This window comes from Cyanistes caeruleus, chromosome Z (genome assembly GCF_971803275.1).
Source record: "Cyanistes caeruleus chromosome Z, bCyaCae1.hap1.1, whole genome shotgun sequence".
Taxonomy (NCBI): Eukaryota; Metazoa; Chordata; class Aves; order Passeriformes; family Paridae; genus Cyanistes; species Cyanistes caeruleus.
The window spans coordinates 27,766,027-27,792,646 of NC_141732.1; the positions used below are offsets into that span (position 1 = coordinate 27,766,027).

General features: G+C 46.6%; 1 protein-coding gene and 2 long non-coding RNA genes across 4 annotated transcripts in view; 2 read left to right on the plus strand and 1 right to left on the minus strand.

Annotated features, from left to right (window-relative positions):
• Positions 1-26,620, minus strand: part of LOC147648269 (serine/threonine-protein kinase PAK 3-like) — a 50,420-nt gene that overhangs the window by 23,491 nt on the left and 309 nt on the right. Inside the window, exons 2-3 of one of the 2 annotated variants that reach the window (XM_086869825.1) lie at positions 26,339-26,506; positions 16,446-16,591 (exon numbers count right to left, since the gene is read on the minus strand). In XM_086869825.1, the coding sequence (XP_086725951.1) occupies positions 16,446-16,591; positions 26,339-26,367 (175 nt within the window). In that variant the 5' untranslated portion in view covers positions 26,368-26,506. Of the gene's footprint in view, positions 1-16,445; positions 16,760-26,338; positions 26,507-26,620 lie in introns of those variants that run through there. The other variant, XM_086869827.1, reaches the window with a different exon arrangement.
• LOC147648271 (uncharacterized) lies at positions 6,609-25,512 on the plus strand. Its single transcript, XR_015281155.1, has 5 exons — positions 6,609-7,225; positions 7,338-7,545; positions 15,260-15,461; positions 17,986-19,772; positions 21,542-25,512. It is a non-coding gene; the product is annotated as an uncharacterized LOC147648271 (long non-coding RNA).
• Positions 9,450-14,675, plus strand: LOC147648272 (uncharacterized). Its single transcript, XR_015281161.1, has 2 exons — positions 9,450-10,810; positions 11,188-14,675. It is a non-coding gene; the product is annotated as an uncharacterized LOC147648272 (long non-coding RNA).

Here is a 26,620-nt window from a genome sequence, read left to right on the forward strand (position 1 = left end):
CCCCCCCAGCCCTGCCTGGCCCCACCCTATGACCCTGCCCCCCGAGGCTGTAACCCTATTCCCTATCCCTCCGGCCCCTGTCCCGTGGGGAGGAAGAGCGGGGAGGGAGAGAGTTGCACCCCTTGCTCCTGCAGAGGGGCAGGGAGAGGGGTGTCCTGGCTCTGCCCCCCGATGGGGGGGTGCCAGCCTCCCGGACCCGACGTGGGGTGGGGGGAGACCCCGAGACCCGGCATGGGGGGGGGTGGAACCCCGAGGCCCGGTGTAGAGGGGGGTGGAACCCCGAGACCCGGCATGGGGGGGGGTGGGACCCCGAGGCCCGGTGTGGGGGGGGGTGGGACCCCGAGGCCAGGCGTGGGGGGGAGCGCCCCCCTGCCCGGCTCCTGTGGGGGCGGGGCTGGGGGCGGAGATGGGGCGGAAACTGGGGGCGGGGCTGGGGGCGGGGCCGAGTGGGGGCTGAGGGGCGGGGCCCCGCCCAGTTCCCATGGTCCGGGGGGCGGGGCCGAGACCGAGCAGGGAGGTGAGGTTGCCTCACCACATTCCAAAGGCGGGTGTGGTTGTGCTGCTGCAAATTGCCCTGATAGCCCCGGGGGACGCCCCGGGGGATGGAGGGGTGGAACCTCACAGCCTGCTCCCAGTGTGGAGCCACATGGTGCCCCTGGGGGATGGGGGAATACGGGCTTCCCCGATGTCCCAGCAGGACAAGCCTCTCCCCCCTCCCAGGTCAATACAACTGGGAATGGAAAACTAAATGGTTTTAACTCAGCCTTTTTCCCTACTGCTGCTCCGGTGACCTTTATTGGAGCAAGACCTCAAAACCGTACTTACAAACCGTTTTCATACCAAGACAAAAAAGAAATTTGCAAGGTACAAAGAGAATTTGGCCGTAATAGTGAAATATTTAAAAGCATTGTTAAAACAACATTAACTTCAAATGATTTAGTTCCTACAGATATTAAAGATCTTTTTAAGTGTTTGCTTACACCATCTGAATTTGAATTATGGGAAAACACATGGAAGCGGTTTCTAAAAAACATACTGGTGGAATTATTAAAAACTAATCCCCAATATGTAGATTTATTAAATAATCCTATTACTTTAGAGCATTTATGTGGTGAAGGAGTATGGGAAAAACCTGAAGACCAAACTAGGGCATTGCCAAAAGTTGTGATAGATAAAATCACTACAGCTGCAGAAAAGGCTTTCACACAGCTACCTACAGCTGACACTAAGGGCAGTTATATTAATGTAAAACAAATGCCCTCAGAAGGATTCCTGCAATTCTTAGACCGATTAAGAGAACAAGTCTCCCGTCAGGTAGAAGACCCCGTGGTACAGACAGAGTTAGTCAAGGAACTTGCTCAGAGAAATGCTAATGAATCTTGCCGTAGAATTATTTTAGGTTTGCCTGTGGATCCCCCTCCAACCCTTGCACAGATGTCAGCAGCCTGTGCAAGGAAAGCAGAGATGTTTTCGCAGGAAAAGAGACCTCCCTGGACCACCCCAAGACCTGTTGCTGCAGTTTCATCTGAGACAAGGAATGAACAGATGACGTCTAACCAGCAACAGCGAATTTGTTTTTATTGCAGAAAACTGGGACACTTTGCTAAAAACTGTCCTTTAAAACAACAGAAACACATGGATACCAGCTTGCCAAAAAACTTACATCACAGCGCTTATCCACTCAGCGTGCAGACATAAATGAAGTGGAAACGAATCTCTGTCCTTTAATAAAAAGGGGGAAGGGGGGTGAAAAACTGCAAAACTATAATTGTGAAAAACGTTTGCCTAATAAGGTCTGGCAACCGCAAAAGCGATTCAGACTTGTAACTTCTAAAGCTTTTTGTTTCAGATCTGATCGATGGACTGTTGTTGGAGTAGATTTGCAGGATAATTCACAAGACCTGGCTGGACTGGATAGTAGGTATTTTGTTATTGGAGACACAGCACACACACCAATAGAGATTGAGGTGGCTCCCATGACAATCACGGGAGGCCTAACACACCTCACTCTCTTAGCTAGGTGCCCCCAACCCCCTTTCTATATAGACAAAGGGCAGGTAATAGCCCAGGTAATCCCTGTTCCAACAGAAGTCCCAGTAGATGACAAAACACCGGGAGTTTACTGGGCAGAAGTAGTGGGTGAAAACAAGCCAATTATAGGATGCAATTTAACACATAAATCAGAACATCTCCATGTAGAAGGGTTAATTGACACTGGGGCAGATGTGACCATCATACCGGAAAAGGTGTGGCCATCACACTGGGAACTACAACCAGTGGCAGGAAAAATACAAGGTGTTGGAGGGATGAAACTGGCAAAAATTGCTAGAGATATCGTCCAGATCGAAGGTCCGGATGGTAGGATTGCTAGTGTCCGACCTTTTGTAATTGACTACAAGTGCCCCCTGTGGGGGAGAGATACCATGTTGCAGTGGGGGGTAAAACTCACTATTCCTGAGACACCTCAGGATTTTTGATAGAGGCCACTGTAGAGCGTCCTGTCCAAAAATTATCTTGGCTAGATAATGATCCAATTTGGGTGAATCAGTGGCCTCTCAGCAAACAAAAACTTGGGGCGCTAGAAAAATTAGTGGAAGAAGAATTGGCTAAGGGACACATAGTAGAAACAACCAGCCCTTGGAATTCCCCAGTGTTTGTAATAAAAAAGCCAGGGAAAGACAAATGGCGTCTCCTTCAAGATTTAAGAGAAATAAACAAAAAAATACAAAACATAGGATCTCTCCAACCAGGAATGCCCTCCCCAACCACGCTACCACAAGATTGGCTACTAGCAGTACTGGATATTAAAGATTGCTTTTTTCAAATTCCCCTGCATCCAGAGGATGCACCAAGGTTTGCCTTTTCCATTCCTACCATTAACAGGGAAGCCCCAATGAAACGGTACCACTGGACAGTATTACCTCAGGGGATGAAAGCCAGCCCCTTCATCTGCCAGTGGTATGTGGGGTCATTGCTGTCCTCAGTGCGTGCTGAAAAGAGAGAGGCTATCATTTTGCATTATATGGACGATATTTTAATATGCTGTCCCAATAACAACATACTGAAAGACACCCTTGACCTAGTGGTTAAAGTTTTAACCTCTGCTGGATTCCAATTGCAGGAAGACAAAGTTCAGAGGATGCCACCTTGGAAATATCTGGGCCTGCAAATTACAGCACGGACTGTTGTTCCACAAAAATTGGAAATTATTGGTAATCCTAAAACTCTAGCAGATCTTCATTCTCTATGCGGGTCACTAAACTGGGTCAGACCCTGGCTAGGTCTCACCAATGAGGACCTGAGCCCCCTACTCAATTTATTAAAAGGGGAGAGAGAGTTACTGTCTCCCAGAGTGCTAACTCCAGCAGCGAAAACTGTAATTGAAAAGGCACAAAAGGCCTTGACAGAAAGACAGGCACACCGCTTCAAACCTGAGCTGCCTTTCAAATTTATTGTCCTGGGAAAATTGCCACACCTACATGGGTTAATATTCCAATGGGCTGAAGGGCAGAGAGACCCACTCTTAATAATAGAAAGGGTCTTCCTCTCCCATCAAAGACCCAAGACTATCACCAAGCCACAAGAGCTGATGGCTCAGCTGATTCAAAAGGCCAGGGTAAGGCTGCGGGAACTGGCAGGTTGTGACTTTATGTGTATTCACCTCCCAGTCAGGCTCTCTGGAGAAGGGAAAAACTCCCCTGAGAGACTGACCAAAGAGATGTTTGAGCATCTGCTGCAGAGCAATGCTAACCTCCAGTTAGCTCTGGACAGCTATAGTGGGCAAATTTCAGTTCATGCACCATCACACAAATTGTTTCATGAAGAATTCCATCTCATTCCTCGTGAGAAAAGGAGCCGGAGGCCACTCAAAGCTCTCACAGTGTTCACTGATGCATCTGGGACATCCAACAAGTCGGTGATGACTTGGAGAAATCCACAGACTCAGCTTTGGGAAGCTGATGTTGAGTTTGTAGAGGGGTCACCCCAGATAGCTGAACTAGCTGCGGTCGTGAGAGCCTTTGAAAAATTTTCAGAACCGATTAATTTAGTTACTGACTCAGCCTACGTAGCAGGAGTGGTGTCCAGAGCGGAACAGGCAGTTCTCAAGGACATTGAGAACGAACATCTCTTTAGATTGCTTTCAAAACTGATTTACTTAGTCTCGAATACAGAACAACCTTTCTATGTGATGCACATAAGATCGCACACCTCATTGCCAGGTGAAATCGCTGAGGGGAACCGGAAGGCTGATTCCCTTGCTGCCCCAGCCGAAAAGGTATGTCTCCCTGATGTGTTTCAGCAGGCAAAAATAAGTCACCAGCAATATCATCAAAATGTGCCAGGACTGATCCGTCAGTTCCAGCTGACACGGAATCAGGCCAAAGCCATCGTGGCTACCTGTCCCAATTGTCAGCTCCAGGCAGTGCCATCATTAGGCATTGGGGTTAATCCCAGAGGCCTTAAGAGCTGTGAAGTGTGGCAAACAGATATCACTCACATTCCCAGTTTTGGTCGCCTGAAGTATGTACATGTGAGTATTGATACATACTCAGGAGCGGTGTATGCCTCTGCTCATGCAGGAGAAAAGTCTGTGCATGCTAAACAACACTTAGTACAGGCCTTTTCTGTATTGGGAATCCCTAAAGAAATTAAAACAGATAATGGCCCAGCGTATAAATCCAAGGAGTTCCTGGAATTTGTCCAGCAGTGGGGAGTGGAACATAAAACCGGCGTCCCCCACTCCCCCACAGGTCAAGCTGTAATCGAGCGTACACACCAGACGCTCAAACAAGTCCTAGCCAGGCAAGGTAGCGAAGCAGTGTGGATGTCTCCCCAACAGAAACTATGTAAAGCTCTGTTTACTATTAATTTCCTAAACTGTTCATTTGAAAACATGAATCCTCCTGTAACTCGGCATTTTGACAGTGGTGATCAGTTTAAATTGTCACAGCATCCACTGGTGTTAATCAGAGACCCTGAAACTTGGCAAACCAAGGGTCCCTATGAACTTGTCACCTGGGGGCGTGGCTACGCGTGTGTATCCACCCCTTCAGGCCCCCGATGGATTCCTCAGAAATGGGTAAAACCTTTTATTCCAAAGAATCCAGCACCAGCAAGAAGAGAAGAGAAGCAAGTGGCTGTTGCTTCCAAGAGAAGACGCCGCTGAAGAGAGCAAGAAGAAACCTCTCTAGCCTCTGACCTGCATACTTTGGCAGTGAATATGTTTTAAAAAAATTTTTCTGTTTCCTTTTTTTTTTTTGAAATAACCTACCTCTTATTCAAATCCATGTTTCTCATTTTTGTATAACAGAAAAGGGTGAGGTGTTGTAGTGCATCTAGAAATCTTGGTACCTCCCAAGGGTAAAACTCACCTTTGGTTTGTGTAATGTTAGTTCCTACCTGAAAACCTTCTTTCCCTCCCCCCACTTCCCATTGGCTGTGACCTCCCTGCATCCCCTAATCACCTCTGCCCCCTGGTATAAGAGATAAGATCCAGAGCATTTCGCTCTCTCTCTTGCCCCGGATGGACGACAGACAATAAACCCGGGATTATTCCAGCAAGTTTGAGCCTCCTGTGTCTAGATACTTTGAGTCCGTGTTGTATCCACTCCAGGACCCCCTCCGCCGCCTGTGCCCAGAGACGAGCAGGCTCCACGGGGGGTGGGACAGAGGGGTCCCATCGGGGAGCTGGATAGCGACATGTGTCAACAACCAGCAGGAGAAATGAACCAGCCAGCAGTTTCTTTGCAGACAGGCCCTTTGCTCCAGTGTGAAAGTGCTGGACTGGCAAGGGAGGAGAGACGTGGGGGAGAGCTGAGCTGCTCTATTGGATTGGCATCCAAACTGCAGCAAGAGTAGCAGTTGAATTCTTTTCTTTGAATCCTATCCGCAGTCTCAGATTTTCACGCAGAACCGCACAAGAAAACATCAACAGCCCCAGTGCTGAGGGCACGGTGCCGCGCACAGCCCCACCTCCCCACCCTGAGCCGTCGGGAGAGCAGCGCTGTCCCGCAGGGGCTGCATTTCTCCCTTCTCATCCACTCCTCTGCCCTCCCTCATGGCTGGCTCTGCCTGGCACTGGCAGGCTCCTCATTCAACACTTCCTAATGCTCCAGGGGAAAGTCCGGACAGCGCTTTGCTTGTGAGGAAGAGATGGCAGTGTGGGGGGTGAGTAGGCGGGATGAGGTCCAGGGGATGCGAGCATCAGGGGAAAGTTGAAGGTTGCCAGAAATAAAAGTTATAGTGTAGTGAAGAAGAAGCTAAACGAGACGGTGGATATGGCCATGGAGGAAGAAAGAGCTGCTCCATGATTCCATCAGAGCCTGCTTCGGCCTGGCAACGAAGTGGCCAGTGCTGCCCCGGGGCGAGCGGGGCTCGGCCAGGGGCCCTGTGGGGCAGGGTGGGTTCAGCGCAGGGAACAGAGCATCCCAGGATGGGTGAGCATTTCCAGACCCCTGGCACAGCACCAGCTCCACTCTCAGCATCGTGGTCTTCCTGCAGCCCTATGGCATCCACGTGACCCTGGAGATTGAGCTGCTGGACAAGATATCCGCTGGATTCTGTGGTGTTCATCTCCTGGAATGGTTTGAGCTCCACAACAACTTCTTGTTGGTGATGAAGCAGTGCCAGGACCTATTTGATTTCATTCTGGTGTGGGAGATCCTATCAGAAGAGCTAGGTGGTGCAGGAGCTGCTCTGCCAGGTGCTGGAGGACATGTAGTGTTATAAGTGTCATAAGAAATCTAATTGTTGTAACATGTTGATTAATTGTTGATGTCTGGGTTATAAGTTACTAATTATTCAATAGAAAATGTTCCTAGTCGTTAGTTAACATTTGTTGTTAGGGAGTTTGTGTTCTCGTGGGTTTAGAAGGGAAGTGGACAAAGTCCGGTGATTGGTGTGGGGGCAGTCAAGTGGAGATGGGATGGTGCAGGGCTGGTGGGGTATTGCGCGGTGGTAAGTTAAAAGAACACTCCAGAACATGATGTGCCAGGGGTGATATCTGCACCAGAAACAACCATTGGTGGAAAAGCCAACCAATCACTCAACGCCCTGGGGGAATGATTGGTCTGGAGTGCACCACGCTAAAGACCAATGACAGCCCGGGAAATGGACCAATCAGAGGGCAGATTGAAAATGGACCAATCATGGACAAGGGGGCATCTATAAAAGGATCATCGAGCTTCCACTTGGGGTCCTCCTGCAGAGTTTGATTTAAGGGAGAGTGTTTGGCATTGCTATTGCAGAGTTCAGGCTTGTCATGGGCTCTGCCCTCTGTTGGTGTTTTCCTGTAGTTTGGTTAATAAAGGGTTTGCCTTTGTTTTTCTACTCAAAAGTCTGAGCCCATTTATAACAATTTTTGGGAACTCGTCTGGAACTATCATGCCGGGGAGCAGTCTCGGCATAGGACGGATTTGGGTGCGCATATATTTTTTGTCCCCCTGGACTACATCGAGACCGTGGAAGGGACAGCTGATAGGACCCGAAGACCAGCAGAGGCACAGCAACCCCACCTCGAGAGGGAGCGAGGCCCACGACACACGGGTTGGTGTGGTGGGTGGGGTCTGAGGGGAAGGGGCTGTGAAGTGAGTGTGAGTGTGAGTGAGACAGGGGCTGTTAATAGAGACTCCAGAAGCAAGTGGGGCCTGCTAGCACCGCGTTTCCGGACTCCCGCGAGTGGGCTGACCGAGAACAGAGGGAAGCAATTGAGATTGAGTGAGTGGACTCCTAGAATCTCAATTTAAAAATCCTGTTTAGGGGATTTTTAGGGAGCTCGTGGGAGACAGGTAGTACCTTCCCGTATACCAGCCTTACTCGCAAAGGCTCCTGTCCTCCCAAAAGGAGGCTTGTGAGGTGCAGTTGATCTTATCCAGAACCCTCACCCCCTGAGCTAGGAATCCCAAAGAGGGGGTTGGGAAGGGGAAGTCCCCTCTGAACTAGGAACCCAAGAGGGACTGGAGGGAGGAAGGACTGGGGTGGGCAGGGGTGATTGCCTGGAAACCAACCAAAGGGAGGATTTGTTGTCCAGGGAATTAGGACCCCAGAGGTAGGAGGGGTATCTATATCTATATCTATACTTGATGTTTTTATTTATAGTTTGTTTAAAATTTCTAGTTTGGTCATAATTTGGTCATTTATATTTTTTTTGTGATTTATTCTCGCTCATTTAATGTCCATTTTATCTGTGGGAGATTTGGCTTGTGTTTGGAAGTTTTACTAGGAATTTGCTGTTAGTCTGTGGTTTTCAGGTTTTCTTGTATAGCTGCGGGTCCTTGGAGAGTGCAGTTCTGGGATGAAGGCTAGCCAAGAGTCCCCAGATCACTTCTCAAGAGAGCCATTTGAGATGGTACGGGGCTGGCGGGGCGGCCATTTCAGATCATAATGGGCTGGCGGGGCGGCCATTTTGGACTGTAACGGGTCATTTGAGGCATCCATTTTAAGCTGAGCGGTCATATTGAATAGGATAGTTATTTAATTCATAGGAATTTCCTCATCTTTAGCTGCTAATCATAAATACCCATATTTATTGTTACAATGATTTTAATTGGATACATATCACTGTTTTTATTTCACTCTCTTCAATTGATTCATTTGGGTTCCATTCCATTTTTATTTTAGTCACAATTTCCATTGTCTGCCATTTTGTTTTTGACAGACATATTTATTTTATTTTCCCACGCTATTTTAATTAATATTTCAATTGTCTGCCATTTATTTTTTTTTTTGACACCCATATTTATTTAGTTTCCCAAACTATTTTAATTACTATTTCCATTGTTGGCTATTCTGTCTTTGACCGCCATATTTATTTTTGTTTCCCATACTATTTTAACAACTACTTCAATTGTTGGCCTTTCTACTTTTGAATGTTGTAATTAATCTGTTTTGCTACCCTCTTACCCTTATTTCAGGTGATCACCTGCAGTTGGCATTCCAGTTGTTGTTAACATTCGGGTGTGTTTGATAAGTTGCGCTGTAGCCATTTCCAAAGTGGATTTCTTTAAACTAATGTTTAGAATATCATATTTACTCTTGTTTAAGTGTTTTCTTATTTAGTTTTCCTATTAATGTCTGATCTAGGTAGACCGTAATACCGTTGGATTTATATTACATTCATTATTTCTTCTGGATTTTGTTGTATTCATTGAAAGTAATAGTTGAGTTTCAATAGTAAAAGACAATGGGACAGTGTGTAGGAAAAAAGGTCAGAAAGGAAAACGAAAGAACACCCCTAAGGAAGTAGGCGCTAATAGTCCCCTGGGGGAAATGTTGAACAGGTGGGAAAAAGAAGATATTTTAAAGGGCCTAAATAAAATAAAAATGATAAAGTATTGTACTGAAATATGGGCAATGGAAAGCATTTCAGAGGGCCCTGTCTATTGGCCTTGGTATGGCTGCAAGGAAAAATGGTTATGCTTGGCATTAAATAAACAGGTCAGTTTAAAAGAGGTTCCAGATGAAGAAGCAGCAAAATATGCATCCTGTTGGCTTGAGAAAGTTGAGACAGAGAAAAGTGTGTAGGTATTTCAAGTATCTGAAGGGTCAGGTAGGGAAGAAGGAGGAAAAGTTGAAAAGAAGTGGAACCCCCTAGATAACCTCCCACCTCCTCCTCCCCCAACTCCACCTGTTATCCATCATCCTCCTCCTCTGCCATTAGCACCTTACCCCATCTTGCCTTCAGTTCCCACTAAGTCCCTGTCCATACCCTCATGTCCTCCTTCTGAACCTGTTCTTCCTACCTCCCCCACGAATCTTAATTCACCTTGCACTTCCCCAACACCACACACATCCTCCTCAGAACCACCTTTAAGACTCCAGGTTCCCACAGCCTCCCCTGTGTCTCGTCCAATTATTTCTGTAATCCCAGCTGGATCTTCAAACCCTCACCTAAGTCATCAGATATTCCTGTACCTATCCTTGCCCCCAACAGCCTCCAGAATATCCCTTTCTCTTTCTCCCCCATAACTCCAAAATGTGTTGGAGAGAGGATGGGGTTAAAAGAAAGACTAGGGACAGAAATGGAAAGGGAGTGTGCACAAGGGGGAGAGAGTACATACGGTTGTGATAGACAGAGTGAGAATGAAAAAGGCCAACAGGTACAATACCAGATTCCAGGCTGAGAAAAACAGGAGTAAAAAAGAGAGATCTGAAAGGTTGTTTCCATTGACAGAAGTACCTATGTGGGGTGCTAGAGGGGGAATAGGGTTTGTAGATGCCCCACTGACCGCCTCTGAGCTGAGACATTATAAAAAGGAAATAAAAGCCCTATTGGAAGATCCAGTTGAGGTACCGAACCAACTGGATCAATTCTTGGGTCCAAGCATGTATACCTGGGAAGAATTAAATTCAATACTGGGTATACTTTTCTCCCTAGAGGAGAATCAATTAATTCAGGCAGCTGCAATGAGGATTTGGGAAAGAGAGAATCAAATTGTTCCTAGAGGAGAGGAAAAAGTGCCTAATAACCAACCGGGATGGGATCCCAACGAGGAAGAAGGATGGAGGAATATGAGGGACTATAGAACACTGATGATACGAGGAATAGGAGAGGCAGTTGCCAGAGCAAATAATGCCAAGCTAGTGTTTGATAGTCACCAGGAGAAAGATGAAAGACGCAGCACTTGGCTCGAAAGATTGAAAAGGAATTTTCAATTATACTCTAGTGTTGATCCAGAGAGTCCAGAAGGACAGGTATTGGAAAGAATACAGTTTGTAGCTAAAGCCAGGGTAGACATCAGAAGAAAACTGGAAAAAATTGAGTAACTGGCAGGAGAAGGGCCTTAATGAGTTCTTGAGGGAGGTGCAAAAAGTATGCTTGTCGTTCTGATTGGGAATGGCGATAAAGAATGACATGGACTCTCAAGGGAGTCACAACAGGAGAATCTCTCTAGTTTATTGCTCTAGCTTGTCTTATAGACAGATAGGTGGAAAAGTACAGAAAGGAAATTCTTATTGGTTAGCAAAGTGCTACATCACCATCATTGGTCAGTGGGGCTCACTACCCCCCTGACTCTGTCCTGCAAGGGAAAACAAGAGGACAGACAAACAGCACCTGGCAATTGTTTTCTGTCTCTGAGGATTGTTTTGAAATCCTCCTATGAATTTCCCAGGCTAGCTTCTCAGGCAGGACTGAGAGGCCATGGGCCTGCAGTTTCTGCAGCTCTCTGCAGCCTGTTCCAAAGCTAGCATCCATATATGCTTAAGAAGGGATGCGGAGAAAATCAAGGCAAAAGCTAAAATCATGATAGCAGTGGCAAAGCCAAGTATGTGGGTTGATAAAAATGAGCCAGTGAAAGAGGAGAAAGGGGGATTGAAAAGATGGGCAGAGGGGAAGAAAGAAGGAGATGGAGAGAGACAATCCCTGTGGGCGGATATGGTTTGTTATTGCTGTAATGAGAAGGGTCATAGCAAGAGGTTTTGTAAGAAGAGAGAGCAAGGTGAAAGTATAGCCAAAGAACAAGATACCTTGGAAAAGATTTTGAGGGGAGACGATAAGGGGTGTCAGGGGCTCTATGGGATGGGATTGAACATCAGAGGGAGCCCGTGGTAAAGATGGAAATTGTCCCTCAGAGCGAAGAACAGGAATTTTCAGTTGACACTGGGTCAGATAGATCAATATTTCTGAGATTCCAAGGGGGTATAAATTAAGTAATTGCAGATGTAAAGTGAATGGTGCAGAAAATGAACCATTTGAAGTATTTCTTGTAGAAAAGGTGAAAGTAAAAGGGAGTTTCTGGGAGGGGTGTGCAGATTTGCTGTACGTGCTGGACATAGGGTGCAATCCTTTGAGCCGGGACTTCCAAGTGCAGCTACAAATAGGAGTGGTAGCAGAGGGAGGACCTATGGTAGCCAGGATGTTGGTACTGAGAAATGAAGATGAAAAAGGGGTAAATCCCAAGGTGTGGGCAGAAAAAGGATGTCACGGACTATTAAATATTCCCCCCATAGAGATTAAAATGAAATACTACCCATCAGGGTGAGACAATATCCAATATCAGCAGAAGGAAAACGAGGGTTAAGTACAGCGATTAAGGAGTTAGTTGAAGGGGGAATATTAGAACCATGTATGTCACCAGATAACACACCAATTTTATCAGTCAGGAAACGTGATGGTACATATGGGTTAGTGCAAGATTTGAGAGAGGTTAATGAACAAACTGTCACCAGGTACGCGGTGGTGGCTAATCCATATCATTTATTAAATAAAGTGCCATCAGAACAGGCATGGTTCAGCGTCATTGATCTGAAGGATGCCTTTTGGTCCTGCCCCTTAGAGAAGGAAAGCAGGAAGTGGTTTGCATTTGAATGGGCAGACGAGGAAACAGGCCGGAAACAACAGTTGCAATGGACCCAGCAACCCCAGGGATTTACGGAATCTCCCAATTGATTTGGACAAGTCTTAGAGGAACTAATGAAATGGCCTGGGCTCAGTAAAGGAACAAGTCCTACAGTATGTAGATGATCTCTTGGTTTCAGGGAAATCAAAAGAAGAGGTCCAAAATATGACAGTGAGTTTACTAAATTTCTTGGGGGAGAAAGGTTTGAGAGTGTCAAAAAAGAAACTACCATTTGTAGAACCTGAAGGGAAATATTTAGGGCATTTCACTGGAAAAGGATACGGAAAGTTAGATCCGAACCGAGTCCAAGGGATATTATCATTATCGGCACCAAAGACCAAAACGGATATAAGGAAATTATTTGAGCTAATTGGATCTTGCAAATTGTGGATAAAAGATCATACTAAATTAGTTAAATTCTTATATGATTAATTGGTAGGGGGTGAACCTATCACTTGGCTTGAGGACGATGAAAAGAAGTTCCTGAAATAGAAAGCAAGATTGGCTAGTGCCCTTGTATTGAGCTTGCCAGATCCAAGTCAATGATTTGAACCATTTGTTAATACTGAAGAGGGAATAGCCTATGGTGTCCTGGTACAGGAGTGGGGTGGGCTTATGAAGCCTGTGGCTTATGTGTCAAAATTATTGGATGCTGTGGTTAGAGGGTGGCCAAATTGTCTCCAAGCCATAGCCACGACAGCAGCCCTCATAAAAGAGAGTTGGAAACTAACGTTTGGGAGCAAAATCCAAGTGTATACCCCAAATGATTTGAAAGCCATTCTAAGCAAAAGGGCTGGTCACTGGACATCAGATAATAGACTCTCAAAATATGAATTAATTTGGCATAATAGTGAAAGCCTGGGATTAGCAATTACAAAAATTCAGAATCCCTTGCAGTTCCCGTATGGAAGACCAACAGAAGAGGAGTCAGAGCACTGGTGCCTTGAGATCATTGATTTACAGACCAAGGTCAGAGAAGACCTTCTGGAGCATCCGTTAACCAAAGGGGAAATTCTTTTTGTGGACGGTTCATCCAAAGTAGTAAATGGAACAAGAATGTCGGGATACGCCATCATTGGCGGGTGTAACATGACTGTTACAGAGAAAGGAAAGCTCCCTGATAGTTGGTCTGCACAGTGCTGCGAGAGCTAGGCACTGTTAAAAGGATGGAAATGGCTTAATCGAAAGAGCGGACCTATCTCTGCAGACTCCAGATATGCTGAGGGGGTGGTACACACCTTTGGGAAAATTTGGACTGAAAGAGGCTTTGTAAGTTGCAAAGGGAAATCGTGAATTCATGAGGGTTTAATTAAAGCTGTGCTGGAAGCTTTGATGGGGCCAGAGGAGATAGCAGTAGTCCACGTGAAAGGACATCAGAAAGGAGATTCAGTGAGAATAAAAGGAAATCACTTAGCTGACCAAGTAGCCAAGGCAGTTGCTTTAGAGAACACCAGCAAAATACTACAGCTGGTAGAAGTGGGGGGTAAGGATGATAGAAACAAAGAAGATGAGGGAGTTCCGATATTCAGTGAAAAAGAGCAAGAAGAATTATAAAAGCATGGTGCTGTTAAAAATGAAAAAGGGGAATGGAGGATGCTGCATGGGAGGCAAGTACTAAACAAACCACTGGCTCAGAAGGTGTTAGAGAGCCTCCATGCTTCAACCCATTGGGGGACCCAAGCGTTAATGATCCCTTTGTACGGACTTATGCCTCTATTGGAGTATTTGAAGTCCTTAGAGCTATAACTCGAGAATGCACGATCTGCTAACGGGTAAACCAAAAGGTAATGGGGAAATTTCCTCAAGAGGGAAGAGAATTGGCTAGAAGACCCTTCCAAAATATGAAGCTAGATTATACTGAACTTCCCCAGGTACAAAGATTCAAATATCTATTGGTTATAATTGATCATCTAACTCATAACCACCAAGGCAACAGCAGAAGTCTTTAATAAATTCCTTTTGGAACAATTTATACCAAGGTATGGACTAATAAATACTATAGATTTAGATAGAGGTCCACATTTTATGTCAAAAATCCTCCATCAAATAACAGCTGCCCTAAATATGGCTTGGAGACTCCATACCCCCTGGAGGCCACAAAGTTCTGGACGGGAGCTTTGAGGAAATCAATCAAACACTAAAAATAGCCCTCATGAAATTAACAGAAGAGACAAAAATCAATTCACTTAAGTGTCTTCCTCTTGCTTTAACGAGGGTAAGGACAAAACCTAGAGCAGATATGGGGGTTTCCCCATACAAGATGATGTTTGGTCTACCATTCCTGACCACTCCGGGTACCATTGGAACATATGAGGAGTGTAATATACATACAGAAAATACAATAATAGAAATAATATATAATATAAATACAGGCAGTGGCTAACACCTTGGAAGAATTAGGGGAGAAAGGATAACTCCCTCAAACCACCCCCTCTGATTTTAAAGTACATGAATTTAAACCTGGAGATTGGGTCCTGATTAAAACATGGAGAGAACAAGCATTAACTCCAAGATGGGAAGGTCCCTTCTGAGTTTTGCTAATCACTGAAACAGTGACCCAGACACACAAAAAGGGATGGACACATGTCACCAGAGTCAAAGGACCAGTCCCTACTCCTAAGGAACTAGCTTCTACTCCCACAGAATGGACAACAACAAAAGTGTCAGACACCAAGCTCATTTGAAAGAAGAAATTTCCAAATCAACCTCCTGGGAACAGGAAATAATAAGATTCTGTTTTAAAAGTTGCAACTATGAGCCACACTAATTATTTAACTCTATTTAAATATTCAACCCTTGTTGAATGTATTTAAAATATATTAAGTTTTAACTGTATATAATCTATTTAAAGAAATTGTCTAACGTATGAGAATGTACAAGGTTGAAGGTTCCTTGTTAACCTCTGGTATTTCTTGCTGCAGATGCCAAGATCCTAAGAAGCAGATAGAGCATTCTCCCACACATCTAGCAATCAGGCCCTAAAAGAAACAAGCAAATGGATACAAAAGGGAAAATTTACAAGCTCCTGCAACAAAGAAGTAAAATAGTAGCCGGCTAGGAGTGCCAAAAGAAGGGAGGCATGACTGGATCAGGATACACTTCTTGCCACAAAAAGAGCCACAGGTGAGAAAGTGAGGCATGGGTGGGAAAGTGACCTGTACCAGACTCCTGCTGGTATTTCTCCTCTTACAAGTAATGGTCCAGAGAGAAGAAGCGGCTCCTTGTGATAAGTGCTGCTACCCCACATATGCAGGAGACTCTTGGACTGCCGTCCTCAGAGTACATACTAACCCAAACCTCAATTGTATCAACTTTTTAGAACTGACTATTGTAATGAGGATGGGAAAATATATTGGCTGTCCGAAAAGGTAGGGAACATGAAATGAAAATTGTTGGGGGAATGCTTTATGAAGGAGAACTGGATTTGTTCAGAGAAAAAGCCTATTGCAAGTGGTACTGCCAAAGGAGTTTATAAGCCAGACTGGATCAAAGATAGAGAGGGGAGAGGGATAATAAAGCAGGGACCTGGGATACAGGTACCATAGGGGGGGAAACCTATTCTTGGATTTGGCAGAGAGAATAAGCCGTGAGTTTAACATTACTAACTTTTGGATTTGTGGTGACACCCAAATGGCCGAAATCTGGCCATGGAAAGGAATGCCTTTGAGCCTACAGAATTTACTATGGGTATTAGAAAAAGGAGAATCCACACCAGATAAAAGACCAGAAGAGGAAGTCTGGAGCTTGCGATCTGATGCCATTGGTGAGGAGTGTATATGGAGAAGAGTCCCTAAATTCACTTTTTCTGTAGGTGAGCTGCCTTGGAAACAGTATCTAGGAATGAATGATACCCATAAACGGTGGAAGAAAATACTGATAATTGTTGGAGGTGCCCTAATCAGTGTCTCTTGCCTCTGTTGGTGTTTTTCTGTAGTTTGGTTAATAAAGGGCTTGACTTTGTTTTTCCACCCAAAAACTCTGAGCCCGTTTATAGCAATGGCACGGCAGCAGCTGTGACATGCTGCACAGGGACATCCAACCCAACAAATCCTCCTCAACCTGGCCACCAGACAGGCCCAACTGATTGACTTGGGCTGTGGCACCTACCTGCAAGTCTAGACACAATTTGCAGGTGAGCACATGTAGGGCCATGCTCCTGGTCCTGGCACCTCATGGCCCAACCTGGGTGTGGCACTGGAGATTCCCCCTTTTGCTGCCAGTCATGGGCACACCCAGGAGCCACAGAGATCTGCCTGTAATTGACAGAAGGAAAGAAGGAAAGTTCAGGAGCATCATTCCCTATTTTCTCACTGCTCAAACAGTGCTCATCTCCCTCATAAAGACAAAATGCAGTTTTTCTGTGCATTGATAGCAGCTTATTGCACCTGCTGAGCTGAGAGGCTTTTTGCCCTGCTGCTGTGCTACAGGCTGAGGTAGCAGCATTATCTAACACAGCGATACAGAGAGGGACCTAAAGCAATGGACTTTGTGCCACTTCATCTCAAAAGTCAAAACTCTCAGCAGACACAGATGGAAGAGACTCTCGCACTCCCTGTTTGCTGTGTTGATGCACACCTGGCTGGCACAGCTTTTCCTGATGGAGAATAACAGCAAGGGACAGCTCCCTCCCCCCCATGCAGCCCAGAGATCTGCAGGACAGCATCAGCCCCTGGCTTTGTAAGTGACCAGTTCTGCTGGGATGGAAGCCAACCAGCAAATCCTCACTGACTTCAGTGGCAGCAGCAGCAGTGCCTGCATGTGATCCCCAGGTCTGGGGCCTGGCTGGACAAAGGATGTACACAGCACACTGCCTCTGAAGGACGTGATTTTGGAAACAACCACCTGCCACTGTCCGCTGTTGTTTGCAGTAGGGTCACAGGGGCCACCCTCAAAGCCACCTGGGACAGCAGATGACAGGCCCTGGTCTCTGGGAAAAAACATGGGGCAGAGAACTCAGTCTCCAGATGAAGTTTCCAGATTCAAGAGGCTGCAGTGAGCAGCCACCTCAAAGGACAGACAAATGAGGCTCTCCTGTACTGTGGTGGTCAACAGCTGGCCTGAAGGCCTCACAATTATAATGAATCCCCGTTCTGTAAGTGAAAGGTTTGTGTTTATGTAAGTGCCTCGATTATGTCACTTGACCAGTGGGAGCTGTTGGAGAGCAGGCCTAGAGCACTGGGGACAGAGCAGCTCTTGCCTGGCTGACCGGGTGGCAACCGGTTCAGCCAGTGGGGATTGCCCGTGCAGTCCTTCTGATCTATATAAAGAGAGCTGAACTCAGTGAAAGGTGGCTGCTGTGCATGAACCCAGAGTGTCTTGTCGCTTGTGTGTCTCCCAGACTGCGACAACTGGTGACCACTGGAAGTGATACAGGAGCTGTCAGGGGTGGAGCGGGGAGACAGAAGGGGCAGAGAAGAAAGACAGCTGGAAAGAACTGCCTGCAGCATCTGGGCTGAGCAGAGCTGTGGGATAGACACGGGGCATCTGGGAAAAGCTGCTTGCAGCATTTGAGCTGTGAAGAGTGGTGGGACAGCCGTGGCACAGAGGGGAAAAGCTGCCCACAGCCTTAGAGCTACTAACAATGCTGTAGAGTGCCATGCTTGGTCAACACCTCTCCTTTCTGTTTTTTCCTTTTTTGTAATTGCAGGACATCAGCAGCATGGGTGCATGGGTGCATGGGTGCATGGGTGCATGGGTGCATGGGCTTTGGCACCTGCAGAAAAGCCTGAAGCGGCACCTGGCTGCTCCGATGAGGTTCCTTGCCCCAGTGAGGCAGTGCCTGGTGATGGAGTGGGGTTTGCTGCCACTCCGTGCTCTGCCACACCTCCGTGCCCTGCCTCCAAGTGCTGCAGAGAGGTGCTTACTGCTGGGCAATGTGGGACCATGTCCAGCTGCTGTCAAGCCCTGGCCACTGCCAAGCTGCTTCTGTTGTGGAGCTGTGCTCCGCAGCCTTGATGAGCAGGCATTCTGTGAGCATGCCTGGCTGTGCTGGCCACGCATTTTCTATGGAGAAAGAGCATCCTGCAGCTGCTTCAAACGCACCTGTGCAGCATCACAACAGCCCTCGCCTGAGACACACGTGTCATCAGAAGCATCTGGTGCCCAGTGAAGCATCATACCCAGAAATAATGGTGGACCACAGAGTCCTGATGTTGCCGCTGCTGTTGCAGCAGACACGCTGCTATCACCGGAGATGGAGCTACCTCTGGAAAATAGAGCGGCAAGGGACGCCAGGGATACAACCAGAGAGAGCCAGAGCCACCGTCCCCTTGGTTAGCCCTGAGATGTCACCGCCATCACTGCACTGCCAACAGCCCTGCCTGATCCTGTAAGCATCTGGCAAAAGGTGAATCAGGCAGCTATTGTGAGTGGGGAAAGTGAAGGAGCAGAAAAAATGGATGTGCCCGTGTCAGGGGGCTGGGAGCCAGAGGACAGGAGAATTGCTGCATCTCCCGCAGTAAGAGGCAGTGGAAATCTACCAGGGAAATGCACCCCTTTCCAATGGCTGGCACTTCCTGAGCTGCGTCAGCTGGTTGCCAAGCACGGATCAGGTTTGCCTGCCGTTGCTAATATGCTGTGCTCTTTAACAACAGAGGAAGGAACACCATTTGACATGAAGCAACTAGCCAAATGAATGTTTACAACTGTCCAATATATGCTGTTGGAATCAGCAGATGGAATGGAGACACTGCGCTGATAATCATGGAGTTAAACAATATAAAAGTTCCACTCCAAGATCCATGTTACGAGGCCGAGGTCCCTCAGCTTTTAGGACTAGCACCAGCGAGACATCCAAAACTCCAGGCCAACCTGCATCCACTAACAATGGCATGGATGAAATACTTGGGAACAAAGGCATTATTTAAAGTAGCAAATAAGACAATCCAACACAAACGTATTCCAAAATCCAACAAGGAGTCAAAGAAGCATATCTACAATTCATGTGGAGGTTACAAGGTGTGATGGAGAAACAAATGACAAATCCTGAGGCCAGAAATGCCTTGATTTTGCAGTGAGGAAGGGGCAATGCGAACGAGGATGGTTGAAGGATTATAGAACTGCTACCAAATGAAAATCCATCACTAAATGATATGATCCCTGCCTGTTCTAATGTTGGTTCTCATTCCCACAGGATGACTTTACCAGCTGTTTCAATTGCCGCTGCTGTAAGAGTGTCACCTTGTCAGTGTTAGAAATGCAGACAGCAAAGCCACCTAAAAATGAACTGTCCCCGCAAGGCTGCCTCAGTGGGAACATGCCAGGGTCAGAGGAATATGGACATCAATTGTAACAAGGGTGGAAAACCCGGTCATTTAGCCAAGCAATGCAGATCACAATTCCATACTAACAGACATTGTCTCAAGGAGCAGGCAAAGGGAAAATCCAGCGTGAGGTCTCCTTGCCTTCCTGTGCAGGTGCCGTGGTTTTAAAGCAGTAAGTAAAAAATTACTAGAAAACTTACTTCTTTCTTGGTGTGAGATATGGATTAGAAGAAGAGCAAAACAGGCATAAAACTTAAAAGGAATAAAGAAAGTTTATTAATATAACTATAAGAAAACGAGAATAATACTCCCAGGAAACCCTTTTCTCCCCCACTACTCAGCCATTTTCTTATTCATCATGACAACAGAGCAACAAAAAAACTTTGGTATTTAAAACAGTCCCAGTTCTTGCTAGAGTTTTCTTATCAGTCTCTGTAGAGAAACAGAAGTCTTTTTCTGCGAATCTATGGAGTTTCTCACAAGAAAACTAATTTTCTTTATAAAAGATTCTCTGATGCCAGCTGCTTGTAAATCTGCTATCCGTTGTCTTCTCTCATTTTACATCACTCTGAGGTGTGTTATGGGTCAAATGAGTCTGGGGATGTCATTTTTAAGGATGAGTTATTCAAAGGCAAAAGTTCTCTTCATTTGTCTCTGTGAGCTTCCCTGCAAACAGAAGTTTTCTCTTTGCTTCTACAAAGCCACAAATCTTCAACTATTACTTCTCCCCCTCTGTTCCAGCACCTCACTGTATCACAACCACTTCACTTTTTGCTCAAAATCCACACTTCGAACTGCTCTCTTCCTCCCAAAATACTCTGTCATGAATTAAAGCAGTTTTTTCAGAACGCTATTGTCTATCTCCATAGCTTTCACAGAAAAATATTTCAGCTTATTAAAGCATCTCCTTATTCTTTATCTCTTCTAAAGCTTAATTCTTTCCTTCACTGTCTCTGATAGTTTATAAAGTCTCTTTTTACATGTTGATTACTCTCTCTTTCTTTCTCTGGAAAAAAAAAACATTAATCTGCCGGTCACATCTGGGTAATGAAAGGGTTAAAACCTTGTCCAGGCTTTGTAGATGGTTTTGTGATCTCTGCTGGAGCAGCAGCTGGAGCTGTCTGCGATGGAAGATTCTTCATGGTAGCTCTAGAGAGTGTGGTCACTGTCTCAGCTCGCCGCAAGTCAAGAGCGCTTTTCTTTCTCTACTCGACCATCTCTGGTGAATTCAGTCAGAGCAAAAACTGCAGCCGAGCCAGGGACCGGCCTGGCCCGGCCAGAGCCCGGGGGGAAGCTCCGCAGGCCCCATCTCTCGGCCGGGAGCCGCGGCAGGCCCAGCCCAGCCCCTGCGTGGGCCACATGGCCTGGGCAGGGGAACGGGAGGCCAGCTGGAGCTCTGCTACCTTTCCCAGCCAGAAACAAAGAGACAAAGAAATTCCCAGGCTTAGGTCTTAAGGTGGCGTTCACAGGTTGATCTCACTTTTCAATAGTCAAAAGGGATGTCAATTCTTAGAAATGGCCAGTTGTTGGCCGGGAGAAAAACTCCCACCAAACAGCCTCTAGCAGTTTGGACTTCTTGAGGTGTTTCTCTTTGTTTTCTTAAATGCCAATCTATCACAGCAGCCTGTGCGAGTAGCTCACAGGGAGGAATGAAGGAGCCGCTGGAATGGATGTTTCCACCCTCATCTCAGTGACCATAAGCACCTTAAAAGTACATCAAATCCCACTTGATGCCCAGGGGCCTATCGGGAGAAGGCTGAGAGCACTCGTACTTGCAAGGTCCAGTGCCACTATGCAAGATATCGATGTACACCCTGCTCTTATTAATTCAGACTTTACCGGATAAATACATGCTACCCCTCTATTCCACTATTGTGACTATTCCTGAAAAATACAAAATAGCCCAGCTTATCCCTTTGATGTCTTGTCTTCCAAATACAGACCCCAAGGTGAGAGGAGACCAAGGCCTCAGGTCGACAGGTGAACGACCTCACGTATTTTGGACCCAGGTTGCTGGCGATCAGAGGCCTAACATGGTGTGTACTATCACAGTGCCGTGGGCACAGCCCTCCCAAATAAAGGTTAGTGGAATGATTGACACAGGGGCAGATGTCAGCATCATCTCTGCCCAAACTTGGCCTTCATCATGGCCCACCACAGCTGCGGGATCCACTGTTGCTGGCCTCGATGGGACCACGCAGAGCTCTTGGAGCAGTAAGCCTGTGTTGCTGAAAAGTCCAGAGGGTCAGACAGCCACCATCTGACCTTACTTCACTGCAGCACCACCTAACCTCTTGGGGAGGGATGTTTTATCTGCCTGGGGAGTCCGGGTGGGGACAGATTTTTGATGGGGCTACTGTTTGAAAGGGCTGTTTGAAATCTCATACACTAGTCCTAAAATGGTTACCTCTCAGCCTCTGTGGGTACCAAAGTGGCCCCTAGAGAAGGAAAAACTACATGCCCTGAAGTCTTTGATGCAGGAGCAGCTGGTTCAAGGGCACCTAGAACCCTCCACAAGCCCTTGGAAAACCCCGGTGTTCGTCATCAAAAAGAGGTCGGGGAAATGGAGGTTGCTCCAGGACCTGAAAAAAATCAGTGTAGTCACAGAAACATGGGAGCTTTACAACCTGCTATGCCATCTCCCACAATGCTTCCTGCCAACATGGACATTCTGACTGTGGATCTAAAAGATTGTTTCTTTCCTATTCCACTACAGCCAAATGATACCTCAAAGTCTGCCTGCACAGTGTCTTCTTTTAAGAACACTGCCCCTTTGGAGCACAATCAATGGAAAGTTCCTCCTCAAGGCATGAAAAATAGCCCTACCGTTTGCCAATGGCATGTTGCTCGGGCATTCTCATCAGTAAGGCAACAATTGCCTTACTGTTATCATTATATCATGATATGGATGACATTTTAATAGCCACTCTAACTAAGAAGATCTTTCACTAATTTGGCCAAGCCTGATACAAGCATGAAAATCATTTGGGCTGCAAGTGGCACCAGAAAAGCTTCAGCAGCAACCACCTTGGAAGTACCTTGGGCTCAAAATTATGCATCAGACTATTCAGCCCCAAACAATTCAATTCTCAACAAAAATTAAGAATTTCAGTGATGCTCAAAACTTCTTATCAAGTGGCTCAGAACCTATCTAGGACCCACCGCTCCACAATTAGTACCCTTATTTTGCCTCCTAAAGGGTGATCTTGATCTAACTTCCCTCAGGAAGCAAAAAGCCGTTCTTGAAAGAGGAGAGCAGACCCTCACAAACAGACAGGTCCACCGGCTTTTCCCAGAAGTGTGTGTCACTGTGTTTATATGCACTGCTGAATTCCATCCTGCTGCAATTATTGGACAATGGGGTACTCAGTTGTCTGACCCTTTTGCATGTTTTAGAATGGATGTTCTTACCCCATCAACCAAAAAAGACAGCCCCTAGCATCTTTGAATTAATTGCCCAGCTAATCATGAGATGTCATCAAAGGTGCTTACAAGTGACTGCAAAAGATCCTTCAAAAATCATTCTTCCTATAACACAAGAAGAATTTGAATGGTGTTAGGCCAAGAGCACTGCTTTGCCAAGTGCCTTACAAAATTTCTCAGGGCAAATCTCTTACCATCTACCGAGTCATACGTCACTGCAATTAAGACCACTGCAGTATCCCTGAAACTTCTGAAGAGTAGAACTCCCTTAAAAGGTATTACTGTGTTCACTGTGTTTGCTGATGGTTTGGGAAAAACCACCAGGAAAAGCAATTGTTCCTTGTGGAAGGAAGAAAGGGAGTGGCAAACATTAGGTCATGAAAAGGGGTCAGCTCAGTTAGCTGAGCTACATGCCATAACCGTGGCTTTTCAGCGTTTTCCCCATACTCCTTTAAACACAGTCACTGACTCTGCCGATGTTGCAGCCATTACACAGAGATTAGATCCAGCTCTATTAAAGGAAATTGACAATGCACAGTTATTTGGCCTAGTCAAAACCCTGCGGCGTAGCATTCAAGCAAGAAATCGTCTTTACTACATCCTTCACATCAGAAGCCACACCAGTCTTCCAGGTTTTATTACAGAGGGCAACGCACCAGCAGATCACTTAGCTAGCCCCGCCGGCACAGCACCACAACCAGACACACTTGCCCGAGCAAAAGCCTCACACACGCCGCCTTCTTCCATCAAGGTGTTGCAGCTCCACGGAGGCAATTTATGCTGCGGAACACAGAAGCTCGTAACATAGTTAATACCTGCCCTGACTGCCAGAGCCACACTGCTCCACCACAAAGGGGACTTAATCCCCGTGGCTTCAAAGCTTTCCAAATCTGGCAGACTGATGGCATACATGTTCCTGAATTTAGACTGCAATAGGAGCGTGTGTCAATTGATTCCTTTTCATCGGCAATCTGGGCGTCAGTACACTCAGGAGAAAAAGGTCGGGATGCCATCGCACGTTGTTGATTAGCCTTTGCTGCTTTGGGCATCCCCCGTAACATCCAAAGAGAAAACCGACCTGCTTATACCTCCCAAAAAAGTAGACAATTTCTACAGCTATGGGGTGTGTCACACCAAACGGGTATTCCCCATTTATTAACTGGACAGGCTATCGTAGAACAAGCACAGGGCACTTTAAAACGCATCTTAGATAAACAAAACGGGGGAATGTGTAGCACAACACCACAGAGTAGAGTAGAAAAAGCTGTTTACACCCTAAATCACTTAACAGCAGCGGAACGATCCCAGAACCCAGTAATGTTGAGTCATTTCCGGTCACAACATTTGTCTGGTGATGCCCTGTCTCCCACACCTGAAGTAATGAACAAAGACATGAATACGAATAAGTGGGAAGGCCCATGGGAACCCATTGCATTCCCTGTGTTTCACCGGACACCAGACCACGGTGGTGAGTAGCCAGGGGTGTCTGCCCTGCACCTACATGCTGCCCAGGAGACAACATCTCCCTGACCAAGCTCCAGCAGAAGTTGTGGAGCCGTGACGACTCGTGCAGTTGATGTATGGTGATCTGGGACCTTTAGAGATGACAAGTTTATTTGAGGATTTTTATCTGTTTATGACCACAAAGACTTTCTAAGGTGAGGACTTGAGTATTTAGTCGATGAGTCAAAAAGTGACTTAGACAAGCGGTTTTTTTTTCCATTCTTGAGGTTTCCCAGGATTCTAAGGTTAAACTGTTTCCTGTTCTTGGAGTTGTAAAGTTGTAACTTTGAAGTTAGCAAGCCTGCAGCATGCTACTCTGAGAGTTTGGATCACTGGAAATGCCATTTGACAGCTCCTGGATATGACTGTCACATCACCAGGGATACAACAAGAGGTATCACTGGCTGAAAGGAACTAGGCCTGTAGGGTTAGGTGGAAGGTCCAAGTGCCCTGTTTGTCACCCTGTCTCCAAAGGGCCAGGAGACAGCATGACAGATACTGCTTTTATATTTAAAAAAAAAGGGGGGAATGTTTGGGAGGTTTTGGCTGCCCTGCTCTTCATTGCTTTCTGGCTGGAAATGCAATTGCACTTTCTGCCTCATCCACAAGTCCACGGCTGGCCAAAACCTGGCCAATGGCCATATTGCAAAGGCAGGGTAGGCTGGAGTTGATAAAGGAAGGAGACTGTTCCCAATTCCAAACCATACCAGAACGCCCACAGGAGGGACATTTAAGAAAGAATTCAGAAGTGAATGTAGAGCCATATTGCGTGGGAGACATGGAAAGGAATCTTGCAAGGGGCTTGGGGGTTTCTAGGATTTTTATTGCGAGTCTGCTGCTAGCTGGCATTGGAGAAAGTAATCCTGAAGTGCTCCTGGTCATGTCCTCAGCTTCCTCAATTGCTTTGCTGCAAGTGTCCTATGTTTTCATTTGAAAAGCACTCGGAGTGGAGATTTTTGTGGCAGGGGCCATGTGACCTGTAGAAAGAAGAGGGGAAGTAATACCAGTGATACAAACACCACCAATAGGAAAGCAGCCACAGAGCCAAGTAATTTCTCTGAAGAATTTGGTCTCCAATGACTGGTGACAAGTCATGAGTTTAAGGGGAATCTAGGAAGCCCACAGTTCTGGTCAATTTAGTCTGACTAGCACACACACGTTCACTGGGCCATTTGCTAGGTCACAACCTTCTGCTGCTCAGGAAACAATCCCCACTTTTGTCTTTACTGCACAGGGAAGCTCAGGCAAAGCCCACCCACTCCCAGCTGCCCTCAAAGGCAAAAGGAATGCTCCAAAGTGCTCCCTGGCTGCCTCCAAGCACAACAATGGCTTCAATAGGGGGTGCAAAATGTCTGTGTGACACTAAAGTGAGGAGGAACATGTGCTATTGCAGCTCATGCTGAAGCACATACACTAGAATACACTGCTCAATCTGACAAAGAATGCACAGGACGTACTCAGCAGCTTCAGGCACCTCCTTAGCAGCCTGACAGCCAGCCCTCTCCCCCAGCTCCAGCCTGGCTCTGCCAGGTGGCTTCCTGGGGGACCTCCCTGCTTCTGAGAGACAGCTCTGGCCTTCCCATTCTTTTCAGGCCAGCAACAGCATTCGTGCCTTCCTCACATCTGCACCCTGGCAGCCTCTCACCTGAGAAGCCCCGACCCTTATGGCACAAAGGTCTCTCCAGCACTGTTGACCAAGGACCAGCTAAGAGACAATCACAGATAGACAGACAGACAGACAGTGTCCAGAGAAGCAGTGCCCAGAAGGAGCCCAGAGGAGTCCAAAGCAACACACAAACTCTCTTTTCATACCTTTTGCCTCTTGACTGGCCCTGCTTCATACGTCTTCTTGTTCAGCTTGCAAGGTGTCAACTTCCTGCTTCATCTCTCCTGCTCCCTCTCCACCTCTTCCAGGAAGTTTTCTCCTTGCAGCAGCGGCTGCTCCTGCACCTCCACATGCTGACATTCCATCTCACAGGCCTGGTGAGGGGAGGAAGACACTTGCAGATGAAGTCCCAGACAAGCTCCCCAAAGAAAGAGTGGAAGCTCCCCAAAGAAAGTGTGGAAGCTTCATGCCCCACACAACAGCCCCCC